Below are 21,228 nucleotides of genomic sequence, written 5' to 3' on the forward strand. Positions count from 1 at the left end.
TTGGGCCCCTCAGGATCCTGAAGATTCTAGCCTCTCCCATTGTCAAAGCAGCTCCAGTAGAGGCCCTCTTGTCAAGCCACCAGGTGATAACCAGAATATTTCCCACAGGCTGCCAGCTCCCTAGTCCCCCACAAGCACTGTGAGAGAGGAGAGAGACGGTGGGTAGAGAGCTTTCTCAGCAGGAATCCTTACCTCCCTCAGGAAGGGAGTCAGCACCCAGTGCTCTCTGGAGCATCCCTAGAGAGAGGGATGCACAGCACTCCTGGCATGCATCAGAGGCAAGGATGCGATGTTACGCTGCAGTAGCTTACTGGACTTCTCTCCACCTTGAAGGCAAGGCATCTCTTTTGTTAAAGTCAATTAAGGTCCAATAAAGAAAACCAAAAACAGAATATTATTTCAGGGGATATTTGGGTATGTTATCCACATAGACAAGAGGAAAGTGGATTCTACTATGTGGTTTAAAAGGTATGTGATGTTTCTGGGCAAGCTGTCAAAGAAAATTATATTATCAGAAACATTTATAAGAAATGATAGCTGTGGGAATAAGAAAGAGGAGCCTACTACATGACTTTGAGAAAACATAGTCCCTTTGAAGACTAAGGCTGAGAAATAAATTGTTATTGGAAGCATGCTAGTATATTAGTACCTGCATCCATGACTCCTGAAGCCCAACAGCATCAGGTGGCAGAGCCCCGAGGCTGCAGTTGTGCTGGGGACCATTCTTCCTCAAAGTGAAATCTATTTCTGTTGTTGCCTCTTTGCTTCCTCCCATCCACTCTCCATTTTTAGCAATCAGACCATGGAATCCTGACTTACTGAGATTACCCGCAACCTTCCAGTGACCAAATCAAAAGGCCTCTTTTTTTTGTTCTTATATTAGTAGCTTTTGTCCAGCATTTTACAGTAGTGACCCTCTCTCCTTCTTGAAACCTAAACTCTCTCCTCAGCTTTCATGCTCTCTCCTGGTTCTCCTCCTCCCCTTCTACTTGCTCCTTTCAGCCTCTTTCTTCGAGTTCTCCTCTCGTCCTTGTACTCCTTTTCCTCTGAAAATTGCCTTCTTCAAGGCTGCAACTCTCACTCGTATCTGCTATCTCCTAGATCATCTCATCCCAAGCTACACTCTTAACCCTTGGACATCTGTAGCTGGAAATCCCACGGGTACCTCAAAAAGTGAACAGATACAAACTGAATTCATCTTCACCCTCTCACACCGTCTCCAAATCTACTACTGCTGTGATAGTCTCTTTTTTTTTTTGCTTAACAGTAGAAGTAGATGCAGTATGGTATAGTGGTTAGGAGCATCAGTTTCTTTTGACTTCAGACATTCCGGAGTTTGAATCCCAGTTAGGCCAGTTGTTTTGGCAAAGGAATTGATCACTGAGCTTCAGTTTCTTCATCTGTAAAATTAGGGTTAAGGATAGTACCTATTTCTCACATTTACTGAGAGGATTGTACGAGATCATGCATGTAAAGGATTTGGCCCAGAGTAAATAATAAATTCTAACTATTATTGCTATTAGCTTTTAGCTATGCAATCACTGGAGTTAGACACCTGGGAGTCATTTTTGTGTTCATGTGACTTTTTCTTTCCTCCATTTAAAACATAATTGTCATTGAATCTTGTTGATTCTGTGAACCTACTTTCTCCTCATTGTCACTCTTGTAGTCCTCATCATATTTTATTTGGGCTCTTATATCTATGCATCTCCTCAACTGTTTCCTGCCTCCACTCTCGCTCTATCCATCCATCCTCTTGACTTCTGCTAGACTGACTTTTCTTTAGTGCAAGTCTGATTAATTTTTTTCTCCTCTGCACTCAAACGGCAATAGTTTCCATCACTTGACTGCAAGATAGGGTCCAACCTTTTTAGCACCAAAATAAGGCCTTTCACAACTGGAACCCAAGCTGTAATTTTAAATAATTTCCCCTCCATTCTCCCTGTCAAAGCACCAGCCACACAGATCTGCCCCCTTGGCCCTCAAGATCCCTCTGCTAGACTTTCTGATCCTTACTTCATGCTAATTCCTCTGAATGGAATGCCTGCCCTCCTGTTTACCCGAAAAACTTCTGATTCTTTTAAAACACAGTATAAATGCTTACTCCTTAGTAACCCCTTCTGTGCTATTCCTATGATGTCACTCGCTTCTCAGCATTTCCTCTGAACTTATTGCTTACATCTATTATGGCGTTTATCACCTTCTACTGGGAGCAGCTGCACTCAGTTCTCAAATCCTAAGCTAGGGGTTGAGTTTTATTGGCTTTTGCGGCCCAAGAGCCTAATAGATAGTCTGGCAAGAAGATGGTACTCAGTGAAGACTTGCATGTGATCATCTGAAAGAATGAATGAATCAAGTGATTAATCATAGGGTAGGGAAGGGCAACATGGCATCAGGATGGTGTAGAATTATTGGCTCATTCTCTGAGACAGGTAATGTGGGGGCAGCAGAAAGATTACTGCGCTTAAGGTGAATCTAGTGCAGGCTCTGTCTCACCTAGCAGTTGTGTCACTGTCACTTCAACTTCAGAAGTCTCAGTTTCTTTTATTTTTTTTGAACATGGGGTGTCCTCACCTTTTCACCCCACAGGGGCAATGTGAGAGGCAAGTGAGAGGAAGTGTATAAGTAAGGAGTCTATGAAGTGCTGCAGAGATGTAAGGTTTCAAGGACACCAGCGTGAGAGCTGATCACAGACCTGGATGACGGGCCCCATCCTGTGACTGTGCACACCCTGGAAGCAGGCGGCCCTTGGCCTGTATCAGGCAGCCAGGCCAAATGAACACACCAATTGAACTGAAGCAGATGGGCAGCTGCAATGGTGCCAACTCATAGGCCACAGTAGGAGGCAGGGTGGATTATAATGCACTTGATGGACCTTGTCTGATAAGTCAAAAGGAGCATTAAATAGATCCCCTGAAGAAGGAAGGCACATGGAGCTTGGGTGCTTGAATTCCCCTAAAAGAGGTACCTGGTGACCCTGTGGGATGGTGTCTGACTCACCCTTGTATTGCAAGTGCCCAGCATGGCACCAGGTGGACGTGGGCCTCAGGAAGAGTTTCCTAAATGGCCTTTGCTCATTCTAAGTCTTGTTGGGGCTGGAAACAAAGAAAGGCTGGCCCACAGACAATTCTTTAGTGGTAGGTTTCTGGAGAAGAAAGGGCCTCCATTGTGAAGCTAGACACAGTGGACAAACTTGGAAGTGGCTCTTGAATCACCCCACTCCCATGTCTCTACTTATAAAGAGAAAAAAATTCAGTCCAAATTTTGTACCCCATGATAGAAACATCTATGACCAACCCCTAGCTAACACTGCGAATTACACAATCAAGTCAGGCTGTGGCAGTCATGGCTAGTTGGAGAGAAGGGAGGCTCAGGGGCCTCTTACCTGGGGAGAACCTTTAGCCAATTCATGGACGCTTGCATTCACCACTCAAGCAGCTGCATGCTAGTCCCCAGAAGGTGAGAGGAAAAGGAATCTCAGATATGGCCTTACTGAAATATGTGAAGTTAGAAAGTGGCTCTCTAAGGAGCCCTGGGATCAGAGGGAAAGCAAAGCCACCATCTTGACCATGGCAATGAAAGCAGCAGCCAACCCTTCCACCAGCACAGCAAAGCTATAGAGAATGTTCTCTCTTCTTTGTCTATAAAAGATTCTAGGGCTCAGAAACATGAAGCAATCTGTCTGACATCACTCAATGGGTTAAGAGCTCTAATGGGAACATAATCAAGTCTTGCAGCGTCATTTTGCTGTCAGCACAGATTATAGCTGTGCCCATCGGCCATTGGCAGGAAGTATCTCAAAGCCTCGGTCTCTGGCCCTGTTCAGCTTGCCTGTCCAGGTCAGCTGAAATGACTCAAGAGTGTGCAGTCAGAGGCAATAGGTTCATTAAAAAAATTTGAGTGTTTTCTAGAATAAAAATAAAACCTCTGTAAGATGACAAAACACTAGCTAGTCTAATTTTAAAAAAAGATTTTAAAAATACACAAAATTAGGAAAGTGGAAAATATCACAAAGACAGAAGGTATTAATTATAAGGAAATGTTTTGTACCACTCAAAGCAGTTAGTAGGAAAATCTGAACTATTACTAGGAGATTATAAATTATCAAAATTGACTGAAGGAGAAATTTTTAAATCTAAAAACCGATAATACTGAAGGAAATTGAGAAAGTTACCACTGAGCCTTCAATGAATAGATGTTTAAAATATGTAATTGCATGACATTACGTTTTATTATTCTCACGTCATAAATTGTATGCAAAATATAGAGCAAGAAGGAAAACTCTAAGAGAAAGTTGCTAAGAGGGTAGATCTTAAAAGTTCTCATCACAAGGAAAAAAAATTATAGCTATGGTGTGGTGATGGATGTTACTACACTTATTGTGGTGTCATTATGCAATATATACAAATATGAAATCACTATGTTGTATACCTGAAACTAATATAATGTTATACATTAATTATATCCCAATGAAAAAAGAAGGACATCTCTTTAGTTCTTTTCATGAATAAAACTGATATTCATCTCACAAAGGCAGACAATAACAAGAAAACCATAGGGCAGCGGTTCTCAAACTTTTTAGTTGCAGGGTACCTTTACAGTTTGAAAAAATCATTGACAATTCTAAAGACCTTCTCTTCCTGTGAGTGATATTTACCAATAGTTAGCATATTAGAAATTAAAGCATAAGTTAAAAGAAATATTTGTTAATTTACTTAAGATAACCATAATAAAAATATTAAGTATTAACATGAACAACATATTTATTCAAATAACTACATTTTCGAAAAGAAAAAATTTAAATAAGACTGGTATTGTTTCACATTTTCTTGAAACTGTTTAATGTCTGGCTAAAATAGAAGACAAGCGGGATTTTCTGCTTTTTACATTCAGTCTGTTGAGATATCACAAGTTATGTAGCCTTTGGAAAACACTGTACACTTTTGAGAGAATGAGAGTAAAAAGGAAGAATGATGTCTATGCATTACTAGAAAAGTAGTTTTGACTTTGCTGATCCTCCTGAAAGGATCTTGGAAGTCCCCAGCAGTCTCCGGATCACATTTTGAGAACCTCTGCTATAGGTCTATCTCAATTATGAATATTGATGCAAAAATCTAAGTGAAAATTAGTAAACAGAATCCAGCAGTATGTCAAAAGATGAATGCATTATGTCCAAGTGGGATTTGTTTCAGGAATGTAGGAATGTTAGGAATTCTATTAATATGGATTTAATACATTAATAAATCAAAGGAGAAAATAACTTAATCATTTTAGTAGATGCTAAAAAGTGTTTCACAAAATTCAATATTAATTCTGATTGAAAAATCATAGGAAAGTGGATACGATAAAATAAATATATCTCTATCCAACAGCCAGCCTCATGTTTAGTTAAAATATGGCAGAGACACAATGAGGGGGCAAAACTTTCCTGAGCACTCTGGGAGCTCAAGTTCTGCCTGGGGAGATGGATTGCCCATCACTGTGGTGAACGGGGAAGTAGCAGCAGACCCTGATGGATGTTGGAGGCGGCAGCTGAAGAATGAATGATTACCTAGTTTAAACCATCAGCTCCCACCATGTTCCATTCCCTGAGTGTACTTACATATTGGTGCAATGAGCAGTGGTGACTACCCAGGTCTTCCCAAGGATGGTCCCTCCACAGAGATGCCTGGTGGCAATCTGCAGACTAACCTACATTGGCCAGGAGCTGGCTGTGGCCTCCTTGCCTCCCACAATCTGGCTGGAAAGTAATCTGGAAGGGGACGGTTAAGCAGCTCCGCAGAGGCCACCTGGGAAGGGGCCAAGAAGACCCATGTTTATTACTCAGGGATCCTCCTCACCATCAAGCCCGGATTACAATCTCTGAGCATCACCCTTGTGCCAGGCACTCTAATAGACAACTCGGATTAATTAGAAGTACCTATTATATTCTAGAGAGATAAAAAAAATATACACACTACTGAAAGTGGGTGTTATATCCAAGAAAACCACTAAAATTTCAGGCTCACCCTTGACATCTCCCTTTTTTTGCTCCAACTATGCAGTCTCCAAACCCTTCAGATTCTATACCTATATATCTTGCATCCACCTTTTACCTTTGGGCTCAGATCCTCCATATTGCTCACCTGGACTACTCTCCCTGCAGTTAATCTTTTCCTGTCCTCCTCACACTCCCAAATCAACCTCCCCAAAGTGCTGTTTTGGTTGTGTCACTCCCTTGATCAAAACCATCCAAGGTTCCCCACAGCACATGGAATCATGTTGACATCCTACTTACCCTTGCAGGCCCAAATCAAATGCCAGTTTCCTAATCATCTCATCCAGAAGTTATTTCAGTGTCTTCTTGTATTATGGTTTTCTGTACACTTTTTAATTTTGTTGTGAATTTTATTGAAATATTACATACACACAGAAAAATACTCAAGTAGTAAAGTACTTTGAATGAATTTTCAAAAAGCATAACCAGAACGCAGATCAATAAACAGATTAGCAGAATCCCAGAAGACCCATCAAGAGCTGTTCCAGTCACTCCTCCTCCGAAGGGTAATTGCTCTCTTGACATCTCACACTATATGTTAGTTTTGAATGATTTTAGTTTTAAGTAAATGGAAGTCATACAATATCAACTATTTGTACACCTAATTTTCATTATTAGGATATAAATTCCTTGAAGATAGGCACTATATCTTCTTCCTCTATGCACCCTCCTCCCCTATGCCCTAGAGATTTGTACAGAGAAGGCACCAAATGAGTAGTAAGCCGGTGTGACAGGATGTCAACAATCGATGAATATTAGTGAAGGATAAATAGGTGCTCATTGTACTATTCTTTCACTTGTTTTGTAGATTTGCAAAATTTCAAAATAAAAAGTGAAGGATAAAATTGCACATTGAATGACTTACGTAACCCAGGTTAGGTGTGCTATTTAAAACAGGGCACATGTAAACTCTTTTTCTTGTCCTTCTCAAGTTGTTATGTGTATTTGTACAAAGGGAGAAGGCCCTAAAGTAGGTGTGAGTTCAGAGAGAGAAAATCAGGAAAGTCTCTCTTACTGAGGTTTTGTATCAGGAGCTATTCGTGGACTATTTAATTTTACTCACCAAATATTTATTTGGCATCTACTGTGTTCTGGGCACTGCGGTAGGTGCTGGGGACAAAATGATGAATAAATCTTGCAGAGTGTTGTAATGAGACTCCTTAGAAAATATTGTGCTTGGTTTAAGCTGAGAAAAGTGACTTTGCTGACTGTACCCCCACGGTGGCAAGAGAAGGAACTGCGGCAGCCACACTTTACCAGGATTTTATACTCAGGGCATCGATGTATCATGAGGTCCAAGAAGCCAGAACAGAACGACTCAGACTGCATCCATCTCTTCTCATTAAAAGGAATATTCACCTTCCATACTCTCTATTATCCTGTGTTTTACATGTCAGATACTTTGTAAAACTAAAAAAAAAAAAATTAAAACTAAAATTAAAAATAATGTGCTAGATCTTTCTCTTGACAAACTATCAAAATGACAAACTACAAAAGTTTCTGTACCCTCATCCTCTGCCTGCTCCCCTCACCACATTGTCCACATGGACCAAGATCTTGCACACATATATCAGTGGATGTGATGGCGGAAACAAGAAGAGAAAGTTCAGCACTTCTCAATGGTCATTTCTTAATGTCATTTAATGGCATTAAAAAGTAGTGGTATCCTCACTGTTTTTCAGTGGATGGATCTTATGAGTCAAGCCACAATTTGGCACGTGATTTAACAATTCCCACCAAATGAATGACTTGGGATGGGAATTTTGATTCTTGTAACTGGAAATATTTCAGCATTGCTTTGAGCAAGAGGGACAATGACCACAGCCCACAGAGCTCTATGCAATGGCTCTTTTGATGTGTCAACTTGGCTTGGCTACAGCCCCCAGTTATTCAATCAAACTTTAATCTAGATGTTGCTGTGAAGGGATTTTGCAGATGTAATAAAGGTCCCTAGTCAGCTGACTTTAGGTGAGGAAGATTATCCTGGATAATCTGAGTGGGCCTCACTTAATTAATTAGAAAGGACTGAAAAGCAGAGCTGAGTCATCCCCAAAAGAGAGAAGAATTTCTGCCTGTAGAGAATAGCTTCAGCCCACGCCCGGGCAACTTTGGTGTCCTTCCCTTTCTGACTGCCTGCCCTATGGATTTACTTCTTAGTCAGCCCCCACAATTGTGTAAGCCAGTTCCTGGTGTGTTAGTTTGCTAGCCCTGTCATAACAAAATATCACAAACTAAATGGCTTAGAACAACATAAATTTATTGGGTCACAGTTTCGGAGGCCAGAGGTCTGAGACCAAGGTGTTGGTAGGGTTGATTCCTTCTGGGGGTGGTGATGGAGAATCTGCTCCATGCCTCTCTCCTAGCTTCTGGTAGTTTATTGGCAATCTTTGGCATTCCTTGGCTTATAGATGATGCATCACCTGATCTCTGGCTTCATGTTCATATGATGTTCTCCCTGCGTGTGTGTCTCTGTCTGCATCCAAATTTCCCCTTTTATAAGGACATCAGTCAGATTAGGTCCACACTATTGACCTCATTTCAACTTGATTACCTCTATAAAGACTATGTCTCCAAATAAGGTCACATTCTGAGGTACTGGAGGTTAGGACTCCACCGTATCTTTTTGGGGATTTCTGGTTGAACCCCGGCTGATACACTCTGTGTGTATCTCTTGGTCCCATTCCCAAAAAGAGCTTACCAGAAGCATTGGGTTCTTCAGATAGTACATTCTGTGTCTCCACAAACATTGACTCATCCTCTGATCTGGAGATGTTTAAATCTGGATGTAAGCATAATACAATTGCTCAGATCACAGACAAGGCCAGTATTTGGGACTTATCAGAAAATTATTATTGTTAGGATTCTGGGGCATCTCAGTCAGCTGAACTCTATGGGTATTTTAACTGTAAAGTGCAGTATTTTAACTATAACCTTGCTTTGCCATAAGCAGTTGCTTACCGCCTAACAAGAATGAACAACTTGAGAAGCCGATAACTGGCTTTGTGGAATTTGGACAGAATGCTCATGGGTGTGAGGGCGTGGAAGGAAGCTGTGTAGCTCAGGTGTTTAGGGACTGGGGGTTGGTGAAGATATTTCGCATTTCTGAGCCTCTGTTATGTGGCCAAGCATACCCTAACTGAGTTGATCCTCACTACATTCTTACCAGGCATGTATTATTCTCCCATTGGAAGGTTGAAGAAAATATCTTAGATGACTCTTTCTTAGATCACACATTTATAAAAATAGGCCAAGATTCAGACATATAGTTGATCCTCTTTCTTTATGGATTCTGTATTTGCAAATTCATCTACTCGCTAACATTTATTTGTGACTCAAAACCAGTACTCATGGTGCTTTCACAGTCACTCATGGACATGTGCAGAGCAGTGAAAAATTTGAGTCACCTGATGCCCGTGTTCCTAGCTGAGGTCTAACGAGGTGACACTCTGCCTTCTTGTTTCAGCTTTCATACTCTAAACAAGTGTTCTTTCCATGGTCTGTTTAGTGCCACCAATTTTTTTCTTGCATTTTTGTGTTTTTTGTTGGTGATTTGGCTGTTTAAAATTGTCCTAAACAGTGCTGAAGTGCCTCTCGTGTTCCTAAGTGTGAGGAGGCTGGGATGTGCCTTATGGAGAAAATAAGTGTGTTAGGTAAGCCTTGTTCAGGCACAAGTTATAGTGGTGAGTTCACTATATTGGCTGTGAGTTCAATGTTAATGAATCAACAATATATATTAAATAAGGTGACTTTAAACAGAAACTCATATAAAACCAGGATCATAGGAACCTAGCTCTGTTTTCCCCCCAAGGAGCAGTGGCTCATATTCACTAATTCAGTGTTCCTGGTGGCTTCATAGAACAGAACTGCTGCCAACAATGAGAATTGACTGTACCCATGTTGGGCTCTAAAGGCTGCCCTTTATTACCACATTGTGAGGATGAGAATTGAAACCCGAGGCATTGGTGCCCCATCTTCTTACCTTTTTCAGGAATGAACGAGACTGTGGCCTGAAAGCCTCTGAAGGTCACATTTCCATCCGACTGGAAACTGATGAGCATTACACCGGAGGAGCTCAGCACAGGGGCGGGTGCATCAAAGCCACACAACCGAGCTGGATCAAACCCAGCCCAGGCAAGACAGGGTCAAGAGTACAGCAAGTAGATACGGCATTGGATAGAAGAAAAAATTTGTCCTTCAGGTAATTGTTGAGAAATAAATTTTCTGGTGGGCGTCACAATTCATTTTCAAAATAGAAAAGCAGTTTGCTTCTTCTTAATATGTATTTAATCCCATCAACATTTCAATTCTGTTTGTCTACCAAATGCTCCCACTGGGAATGCCACTAAGGGAATTGGTTCTAGCCACTGGGTTTATCTCAATGGCACTTTCCCCTTGCAGCATGACCCCTAGTTCATTGTGGCCTTCCACATTTTCTGTTCAAATGGTTCTTTGATTCTCCATCTCACTCTTCCTGGCCCTGATGTGGGAGAAGGAATGGTGATGAGACCATAGGGAGGGATGGAGGTAGTGCAGAGGAATGAAGGAAAATTGAGCCAGATCCTTTTTATCCTTGGAAAGGAATGGGTCCAAATGCAAACTAAGGAAGCTGAGGCTCTAGGGGAACAAACCTATTTCCGTCTTCCCTTCTACATCCCTGTGCACTGTCACAAAGTCGGAAGAGCAGTCTCCACTTTCTTCTATTTCCAGGCTCTGAAAGGAAAGCTGAGAAGACTCAATATTACATCCAGAGTAAATAATATGAATGAATTACCTGATTTTGATTAATCAGAAAAATGTGGATTGCTCAACTTGCTCTGGAATGTGACCTCAGATGAGCAAGTGAGTGGGGCATTCATGAATGGGTTAAATTACTTAGGAAAAGATGCTACATCATGGGCTCCCAAACCTTCTGAGATATCTAAGCTACCAAATATGGGCTGAATATAAGGGTGGGGAAATGTGCAAATATTTGAGTTCCCTCGCAGCTCTAAGAGACCAGAAGAGCCATCCCATGGAGATTTTTCACTGGAAGCAACTAGGCTTTGGGTTATACAAGAAATCTGTGAACACCCAGCTGCTTCTCTGAACATCTTACTGTTGTACACTTGGTTCCTGATATTTCATCTTGAACCTCCAGTTCTCCTGAATCAAGACTGAAGGTGGTTGTTCCCCTTGGAGACTGTGTCTTTCTACTTGGCAGGATATATTTGGCCCCTATTCCCATGCGCCTTGTCTTGCTGCCAACAAATCTCTATGACTCACTGACAAATTCTGATATGGCACAGATATCAGTGAGTGTTGAGTGCTGATGTAAAACAAAAGATCATCTGAGCTACTAAGAGCATTTGCAAAGGTGGTCTCAGAGTCAACACAGAAAACTTTGAGAAGTCATGGACATGTGTGAAAACGGAAATCCTAGTATGGGTTAGAGACATTTGATTTTGGATACTAAGCTTAAATGTAAACTTCAGCAAAATTCTAGAGTAGATTCTTAAACACATGATGTGTAATACTCTAGAAAAGAAAGATGATTACTTGGGACCAGCCTGGGCTCACCAAGAATAAATCATGACAAATCTTATTTCCATCATTTCTATAATTATAATATTGAATGGTAGCATAATATTCCATTTATCTCTATCCTTGAACAATTATGAAAATCCCACTGTTTTTCTTTCTTAAACATGTGAATATACTTATACACTTGCCTTTTCCTTCTTTTATATTATTTCCTGAAAGGGGAGCCTGTTCTGTGTTAGGCAAAGGGAAGGGAAGTATCTAGATAGAGGGAGCCATGTGAAGGAGGAGAAAGGAAACAGCAGAGAGTGATCTTTGAGCAATTTGGTAGCACTGGCAAATTGAATTTGAAGTGAGGAGCCATGGGAGATGGGGCTGACAGAGTAGGAGTTTGGATTTTAAACACACAGATGACGGGGATACAGTGGAGCCTGAGCACTTGGCAAAAGACACAGAGGACTGCATGGATGGGACAAAAGTGGAAACAAATGATCATTAATGGTGAATATAGCCATGGAGAGAAGGAGATGCATCAGAAACAGGATTTGTTCAAACATTTCTTAAACTTTTACTGGCATACTTTCCAGAAATAGACTTTTTAATCTCCAAGTCAAATGATATGCACGTAGTTATGACTTTGATACTAATTTCCAAATTACTGTCTTGGGTGAGTCTTGCGAGATGATGCTGTCACAGGTATGAGAGCATCATTTCACCCAGGCACAGCACTCAATGTATATTCATTGAATAGATGCTTTTGAATCACTTCCAGCTCTGGCATGTTCAGATTTTCAACTAAATTTTCTCTTCTTTCTCTTTCCAGAAATACGCTCATACTTAAACTTTTATCCTCCATCACAAATAACAAATCTTCCCTTAATTCTGCTTCCTCCTGAAATTTCTGCCTCAACTCTGTTGGGATTCAGAAGCTCTTAGAAAGAGAAGATCTATCCTTGCATCCTCTGTGGCATCTTCTCCCACTCACTTGTAAAACCTGTGTGATCTTTTGTCTGCTCTTAACATCCAACTTAACTTGATATTTCAGACACCACCACTCCCCCCTCCTGTCTATTGTTCAATTGTCCAATGCAATTATTCCACATTTTTATTGGGGGATGAAGTGGGGACTGGACAACAAATGATCAGTTTCATCTTCTTTAAATTCTAACTTTTTGTGCTAAATCCAAACTAGCGGCCACAATTTTTTGTTTGTTTGGTTTGTCTTGTTTTAAATTAAAGCCTCCATTTTCTGGACTGCCATAGCATCATACCAATTTGCTTCTCCTCCTGTGTCTCAGATGTCTTTTGGCCTCTTAAATATACGAGAACTTTGAGGTCTTGTCCACCCTTACTCCTCTCCCTTTATTTTCTGCTTTACTTTCTCTCCTTCATACACTCTCTAGCTTTCAATTATTGTTTTAAGAGAAAGACTCCTAACTAAATGCCTGGTTCCAACCTCACTCTGGCTGCAGTCTCACCTTCAGCTCTCTAGGAGCATCTCTCTGCAGATGGCCCCCTAGGGTTTAATGAACAAACAAACAAATGACCACAAACACTAATCAGATGCTGAATAAACCCTGGATCCTGCCTTTCCAAACCCTTTATACTTTAACCTCAGCCTCACTTTCCACCACCCCTCCAGGCACCATGTGATTCCTACACCAGCAAGTCCCTGAACCTGTTCTATGCTGGCTCCTCTGTGCTTGCCCTGTCCCCTCTGCTTGGAAAGCTTGATGATTTGGGCCTTATTGTCATCGAATTTTGTTATCCATTACTTACAAAGTGTTTTGTCAGCAGTTTAATTAATAAAGAAGAATTGCTTGTTTCTAGAAGTGACTAGACATTGATAAATTACCAAGTACACAGATTAAGGCAGCACTCCCGCAAAAAGTAAAGTGCTCTGTTGCCATCTAGTGGTAAGTGTGGGTAGTTACAGGGGAAAATAGGCTGGTCTGTTAAGTGCTTACCCAGAGTCTTGTGTGCCGGATACTAGGCACTAGGGATCCAGCTGTGAATCAATCAGGTAAAAATCTCTGCCCTCATAGTGCTTATGTTAGGTGTTCTGTGGAGATACCACAGCAAAGTAAAGGTAACCAGAGTCAGTACCTTAATTAGGTAATGTTTGGGGGCTTGAAAAATCCAGTTGCAGTCGGCCATGTTAGTGTAGTCCTCAGGATAGTGAAGACTCTGTATGAGGCCTTCTTCAAAAAGGACAGTTAAGGAACTGCAACCTGAATCTGAAATACAAGGGAGAACGTTCAAACAATGGCATCATCCAAGCAAAGAGGAATCCTCTTTATTCTCCCTCCTGTCTCCCACGAATTATGCCTGAGCTGAATTCTCAGGCAGAGCCACCAAGCAGGAAGACATTGTGCACTGATTTTCCGGAACTCATTAGACACTCTTAACTCATGAGTTAGCAGGACCGTAGGAGAAGTGCCCGCGTCCGCACCGCGCTGACCTTGTGCTTCTCTCCACTATAGAGCCCAGGGGGACTTGGGAGAGAGCTCCCTACCTCTCACCTAATTCTTATGGGGCCTCAACTTCTACAAAAGACCTGGAAAGTGTGTGATAGAAGTAAATGGTTTTACCAGGAAGGTAGTTTGGTTTAAGAGCTTTATAGGTGAGATTAAACCCAGCGGCGTAATCTGTGGCGTCAGAGCTGAACTTCAGCCTGATAGAGTTGGCGCCAATGAGAACTGATGAAGTGAGGCTTTCTCCACAGAATTTCCCTGCAACATAAGATGGAAGATTTTTTGTTCAGAGTCTAGGAAAGAGCACTCATTAAAAGACTTAAGGAGAATGGAACCTGTCACAATCGTGCAGGATTGCCTAAACAGGGTTTCTCAACCTCAGCACTATTGAGATTTGAACTGGAACATTCTCTGTGTTCAGGCTGTCTTGAACATTCTAGGATGTTTTGCAGCATCCCTGGCCTCTACCCGCTAGATGCTAGTAACACTCCCTCCAGTGTGACAACGAAAAATGCTTCTAAGACATTGCCAAGTGTCTACTGGGGAGCAAAATCACCTCCAATTAAGAACCACAGAAACGCTCCTCCATTTCTGTTTCTTATGTAAGTAGCCTTTGGCTCCTACTCATGGTTATGCGTTGGTATTTTTTCTCTTAGCTGCTTGAGGCAGGTAAAGGTCATTTTCATGTCTAGGAAAGCAGTATTCTGCCTGGGAGGCCCCAAGAGGCCCTGCAATATGTCTACATTTTACACCTGAAGGGCTCCAGGTCTGACAAATGAGACTAGGGGCCTGGTTCCATGGGTAGCAGATGCAGCAAATGAAATACACTGGGGCCTTACAGCCATCAAACAGGCTCTGATTCAGTTCCTTTCCACTGTCAATTCTGAGTCTCAAAATTGCAGACAGGAAGTATGTTGTTTGCAGATGCCTCAGTGCCAGACATATTGTCACCAGGCCTCATTAAGCCCTCCTGACACTAATGTCCATTTGATGATGTGAAAATCCACTCACCAATAAGTCTGTCTTCTAAAGAATATATTGACAGGTGATTGTGGTAACAGGACTCTGCATCCAAATGGGAAAAGATGAGTAACACATGCATTGCCTCTGGTACCAGCAGCGTCCAGACACACAGTCTGCGGCAGACACATTGAGAGGGTATTATGTCTACACAGAAAATGGCTGTCACAGTCCAGTTAATGGGCTCAGTCAGACTCGGAGTGGGAGTCAGCAGAGGAGAGGCAGAGGGGGCTACTCACTGCTTGCTTTCATAATATAGGTAGGAGGTTTCTGGAAAGTGCAGCTGCCCCTCAGAATTGCTGACCACATGATCCTGCTCACTGCATGAGGCTGGAAGGGAAAGCCAGGAGAATCAGGGCTGACAGTGATGCCTAGCCACAACAGTCCCCTCCTTCCAGAACCTGCGCAGACACTGGAAGCTCCTGGTTCTTCTTTATGTGCACTTCCTGTCTTCACGGAACCTCTTCCTGCATTCGCGTCTATGATGCCTTATTCTTTTTGTTCCATTTAGATCGTGCCTAGTCTTGAGATTTACGGTTTCTTCTCCTTCACTCTTCTTTCTCTGACTCCATAACTCCACTCTATAAATACAGGTATTTCCCAGATTCTATCCCTGGTTTTCATCTTTCTACACGATCCCTCTGACCAGCCTCATTCATATCCTCGGTTTCAATTATTATTGTCTCTACGTTTCCGAACTTCAGACCTGATTTTTCAACTGTCTCCTAGATGGCTCCCTTGAAGCTTAACATGTGACAAGTGGAATTCCTCTGGGTCTGCGAAACTGCCTCCACTTTTGACTTGATTACTTTTATGTGCCCTTTTCTTAGTCTCTCATGCTCAAAACTTTGGTACCATCCTTGATTCCTCCCCCTCCCTCACCACCATTCATCTAAGCGACCACCAAGCCCTCATTCTTCTGGTTTCTATTCTCTCCTTTTCATTCTCCGGCCATTGCTCTAGTTCAGGCCACCATTTCTCATGCACAATCTCATAAATCCACCTTCAATTATTTCCCCTCCAATCTATCACTTATCCCCCAATCTAGTGCTGTTCTTATATCACTAAAGGATAGCTCTACTTATCTAATTAATCAACTTCCTATTACTCAATAAAGTTCAAACTTTTTTGACTGGCATTCAAAATTTCCACAATTTGGTCTCAAGTTAGCAATCTAATCTTCTCCCCATCACCTATCTTACACTTCAGCTGCTTTGACTAACGTACTGGCCTCTGTTAACATCCTAAATTTTCCCATCTTTATCCTTAATATTCCTCCTTTGATACGGATGATTCCTTGAGCTGGAACAGTTTTCTTTACCTGTATCCCATTTCCACCTGATAAAATCCTACTCGTCCTTTGTCATTTAAGGTTCAGCTTAAAAGATGTCTGTGCTCAAATGCCTCCCCTGTCTTTTTTTTTTCAGCTAGAAGCAGCTGCTCACTCCTCTGAGCTCTCAGGGGGCTCTTTTCCCACATTACTTATTTGTATATAGTTCCAGAGACTCACAGAACCACTGAAGATTTGAGCTAAAGATGCCTTAGATACAATTACAATACAATTACAATACAAATCCCAACTCTTTTCTTTATGGATGAGGAAAGTGAGGTCCAGAGGTGGGAAGGAGCTTACCCAAAGTCACAGAGTAAATTCATTGCAGGCTTGCAATGTAACACCCAGGGTGACTGAGTCCCCTGTATAAGGAAGGATACTTTCAGGGTAAGGTGGACAGTTTATGGACCACATTCTTACCACCTCACCCTCCTCCCTCGAGTCTCTGATCCAAAGCTAGGATTTGGCAAATGTTTACTGAATTGAGATGGAGTTCTGGATTGGTAAGAAGTGAGATGAGAGGGAATCTGGGGCTCCTGCTGGGCGAGGGACTGCCCTGGCTGGCAGGGAATGCTGTAGGTGCTTCAAGAGGTGGTTTTACGAGCAAGCAGAGCTCTTGCAGAGGAAAACTTTTGATCACAAAGGGAACAGATATTCAGAAATGCTAGATATTAATTCACGCTCTTGGAGCAAGCTTCAAGAAACACCCACCTCTGGAGATCTTTCTCCGCTTCCCTGGGAAAGAAAAAGAAAGATACAATTCAAGGTTTGTGGTATCCTGAACAATATTTCAAGAAGTTAGCATTTCCCTGGCTCAAAAGTGCAGAGATTTTTAAGTCAATATGCAGCTAATGAAAATCTAATCTGTGGGACCGGCCCTGTGGCTGAGTGGTTAAGTTCATGCGCTCTGCTTCGGAACCTGGGGTTCTCTGGTTTGGATCCAGGGCACAGACCTACACACTGCTTGTCAAGCCATGCTGTGGCAGCATCCTACATAAAAGAACTAGAATGACCTACAACTAGGATATACAACCATGTACTGGGGCTTTGGGGACAAAAAGAAAAAAGGGAGAAAGATTGGCAAGAGATGTTAGCTCAGGGCCAATCTTTCTCACCAAAGTAAAAAAGCATACCTTAAAAAAAAATCTAATCTATGGAAAGAACAGAAGGGATAAATTGACAGAACAGGAGAGTGGTCTTGGTGTTTTAGTGAGATGACTAAAACACTCTTTATTAAGTGGGCTAATTAAGAATCAGGCCATGATTAGCTTGGAGGTTATGCAGATCAGGAAGGGGTCATCTGTTCTACCTCTCTCATTTCACATGAGAAGAGAGACTAGTGATGGAAATAACTCTCCACAATCACAAAAGCATTGCTGGGATAACCACAAATTGAAGTGAGGGCTTGGATACCTGCCACTGTGCCATACACTTGAAAATAAACCCAAGTTCTTATGGAACGAATTTGAATTAATTTAACTAATTGAATTTCCCTCTTTGGGAAAGAAGTCCTATTGAGGCTGGAAGCCACCAGTTAAGAAAAGAGTTAAGTTGAATTTGGAAGCAGAAATCAAATTGCAATTAACTTACTGGTCAATCTACTAGACTGGGTCTTTTCAGACTTGCAGTACTTAGGCCTATGCCAGACCTTCTCAACCAGAGCATTACTAACATTTGGGGCTGGATCATTCTTTGTTGTAAGGGCTGTCCAGTGCATTATAGGATGCTTAGCAGCATTCATGGCCCCCACCCACTAGATACCAGTGGCATCCCCCTCTCCCAGTTGTGGCAGCCCAAAATGTCTCCAGACATTGTCCCTTGGAGGACAAAATTTCCCCTGGCTGATAACTGCTGATTTATGCTATAGCTTGCTGAATCTTGCTGGCACAGTCGAGAAATAAGTGGTGAAAACATATCACCAGAGGAGATAGTTTCAATTAAAGGCAAATTTGACAAAGTCTAGGATGGATATATTCATATTTCATTGAATATTTGTATGCTGTACCACACGCCGTATTTTACTCTTGCTTTGGACTTAGTAAATATCACAATCCTTATGTGAGACACGAAGAGCAGAAGCAGAGCCTGTCTGCTCAGTGGTCCTCACTTGTCTGGACTCTGCTGATTCTCTCTCCGTCCCTAGCTTGTTAACCTTATGTGCTGGCTTCATTACCAATTTGGACGTGTTTGTGGACCCAGGGAAGCACTTTACTAAGGTCTGTGAAGATCCCAGGGGATCCTTGATCATCTTTCTGTACATTGTTTCTCCAGCCTCGACCACAGCCCAAACCCCAGGAAGTCACACCAGCCAGAGTCCAAGCCCCTTTCTTATTTCGACACATGAGGGAACCTCCTGAATCGCCCTGTAGGGGGAAAAAGCCTCAGTTACTATCATTGCCAGTGTCTGTTCCCCAAAGCACTCAATCCTTTTCCCCCACAAAGATGTTAGGTAAGAATCAATGATATTTCTTCATTTCTAATAATTTGGACTCAGGAGCCTGGAAGAATAGCCAACTACAATTCATAATAGCTGCTCAAATATCATTGGAGCCTATCAATTCCACCTCCTCCTCCCCCATCCTAGGCTTTCATCAAACAGATGTATTTCCCTCTCCTGTCTCATCCTATAGACTCAGAGAATTCTTTCCCAGTAGTAAAATTGACCTCGGGTCTTGGTCAGCAGGAAGAATGGAGGGAAAGTAAAGTTCCCATTATAGACAAACTGGATATCTCTATAGAGGAAAGTGCCAGGCATCTTTCAGCAGGGGAGAACCCTGAGCTCATTGTTGGCATTATGTCTATGATTTCGTCTTTTGGAAAAAGCAGAAGACCTCCTCTGAATTCATACTGCCTGGTAAAAACAGGTTGTTTAAATTGTCCCTATATTTTGACTTGACTTTCCCTGTCACTTCTGACCCTTCTTTCCAGAATCTAGTCTTACCTACAGCCTTCTTTCAGTCCCTCACGTGATGACAAAGCTGAGGGAAGCCCTGTCAGGGACCTGTCAGCTCAGCCACTCCCACCTACCTGACAAGCATCTCTCCCTCCATCTGGAAAGCCTGTGCAGAGAAAGGTCTGCCCACTGATGGGTTTCTTTAGGGTTAACAGAGCTGCCACACACTCCTCCTGGGTCAAAATGGGCAAGTTCACTTCCTGCAAGACTTGCGAGAGGATGCCGTCTAGAAAACACACAGATGAGAGCCCCAGCGAAGCACTCTTTCACCATTTCTGAGTTGAAGATGCCCCATTCAGGCTTGTGTCTTTTGGAAACACCTGAATTTCTAAGCACCATGTGATATTCTCTGTTTTTAAAAATGTTTACACAATTGTTTTACAAGAATACAATACAAAGAAATTTATGCACCGCTATGTTCATTGCAACATTATTCCGACAGCCAAGATATGGAAGCAACCCAAGTGCCCATCAACTGATGAATGGATAAAGAAGATGTGGTATATATATATACAATGCAATACTACTCAGCCATAAAAAAAGACAAAATTGTGCCATTTGTGACAACATGGATGGAACTTGAGGGTATTATGTTAAGCGAAATAAGCCAGGCAGAGAAAGATAGATATAGTATGATTTCACTCATTTGTGGAAGATAAACAAACACCTGGATAAGGAGAACAGATTGGTGGTTAAGAGAGGGGAAGGGGATGGGGGAGTGGGTGAAAGGGGTAAGGGGGCACATATGTATGGTGACAGATAAAAACTAGACTATTGGTGGTGACTATGAAGCAGTCTATACAGAATCTGATGTATATAGTGTATACCTGAAATTACACAGTTTTATAAACCAATATGACTTCAATAAAATAACTAAAAAAATTCTATTTTCTTACTGTCTACCAGAAAGTTCTGACGTCTGATTAAGAGTAGTGGCATAGAAGACCTTACCTTCAGTCAAGCGGCCCCAGCCTGCAGTTGTACAAATAAATCCAGCCTCAAATCGTTCCCCTGGTTCTGGAAGACACACGGGCCGCACAAACTGGCCTAAAGAAAAGAGCAAGGTAGGGCTTGTCTCATCCATGGAGGAGAGGACACCATAAGCCACTCACCAATTGGCATCTAGGTGGTTCCCCAGAGACCTTGTAAGAGTTGTGATAGTTTCGCCTGGAGTCTCCAGGGGTCACTTTTCAGACAAAGAAAGACCCTCTCCTGACTCCATGTAATACTATATCTGAAGCCACAAGCAAAAAGAGTTTCAGATAGGGAAGCCTCCACTCCAAATCTCTATCTTAAAGTCCATGACCCAGAACTGTTGGGCATATGCTACATAATATATACTGTAGGGAATGTGCTATGGAACAGAAGTTATGGAGAACATGGGATAGACAATTCAGAGTTGGCCTCAAATGTTTACCGAAATTGAAGGCTCCAGTCATCTTCAAAAGAGCAATATCGTAGTCCATTGGTTTCTTGGTGGAGAAATGTGGGTGTACAATGATGGTTTCAATGGTGAGAGTTTGCTCTCCTGGCTCTGTGTGGTTCAAGTCATATTCTCCAGCAGTAACATTCAAAGTTAATGCAATATTTCTATGAAGAGGAAGCAGTAAAATGGTGGATTTCATTGAGCCTCTGAGTATAGATGAAATGGTTGACAAACTGGCCTCTTCAAAATGACATGGGTAGATAATGAGGGGTGTGAGGCTGCTAAACAGAGAAAGTGAGAATGATTCCAACACTTTCAGTAAAAATGCAGAGTTTCCCAATTCAAGTGGGATACTAATAAAGAGTGGCCTCATATAGAGCCAATGATATGATAAATTGAATACTTAGCAATGTTATTTGTAAAATGTCTAAAAAAGTATATACATTGCAATTTAGGGGTCTAAAGCTG

At 41.9% G+C, this 21,228-nt stretch overlaps 1 protein-coding gene across 7 annotated transcripts in view; it reads right to left on the minus strand.

The window, feature by feature from the left end:
- Positions 1–6,366: 6,366 nt before the first annotated feature.
- Positions 6,367–21,228, minus strand: part of OVCH2 (ovochymase 2) — a 63,894-nt gene continuing 49,032 nt past the window's right edge. For 4 of the 7 annotated variants that reach the window (XM_070626226.1, XM_070626221.1, XM_070626223.1 and 1 more), the window contains 13 exons: positions 20,752–20,924; positions 20,286–20,381; positions 19,409–19,560; positions 18,555–18,744; positions 17,093–17,116; positions 15,288–15,378; positions 15,040–15,164; positions 14,146–14,286; positions 13,661–13,791; positions 10,666–10,747; positions 10,017–10,148; positions 8,736–8,816; positions 6,367–7,447 (listed from right to left, as the gene is read on the minus strand). In XM_070626226.1, the coding sequence (XP_070482327.1) occupies positions 7,431–7,447; positions 8,736–8,816; positions 10,017–10,148; positions 10,666–10,747; positions 13,661–13,791; positions 14,146–14,286; positions 15,040–15,164; positions 15,288–15,378; positions 17,093–17,116; positions 18,555–18,744; positions 19,409–19,560; positions 20,286–20,381; positions 20,752–20,924 (1,435 nt within the window). In that variant the 3' untranslated portion in view covers positions 6,367–7,430. Of the gene's footprint in view, positions 7,448–8,277; positions 8,528–8,735; positions 8,817–10,016; positions 10,149–10,665; positions 10,760–13,660; positions 13,792–14,145; positions 14,287–15,039; positions 15,165–15,287; positions 15,379–17,092; positions 17,117–18,554; positions 18,745–19,408; positions 19,561–20,285; positions 20,382–20,751; positions 20,925–21,228 lie in introns of those variants that run through there. The other 3 variants (XM_070626225.1, XM_070626220.1, XM_070626224.1) reach the window with 2 other exon arrangements.

The sequence above is a fragment of the Equus przewalskii genome, chromosome 6 (genome assembly GCF_037783145.1).
Source record: "Equus przewalskii isolate Varuska chromosome 6, EquPr2, whole genome shotgun sequence".
In the NCBI taxonomy this organism is placed as follows: domain Eukaryota; kingdom Metazoa; phylum Chordata; class Mammalia; order Perissodactyla; family Equidae; genus Equus; species Equus przewalskii.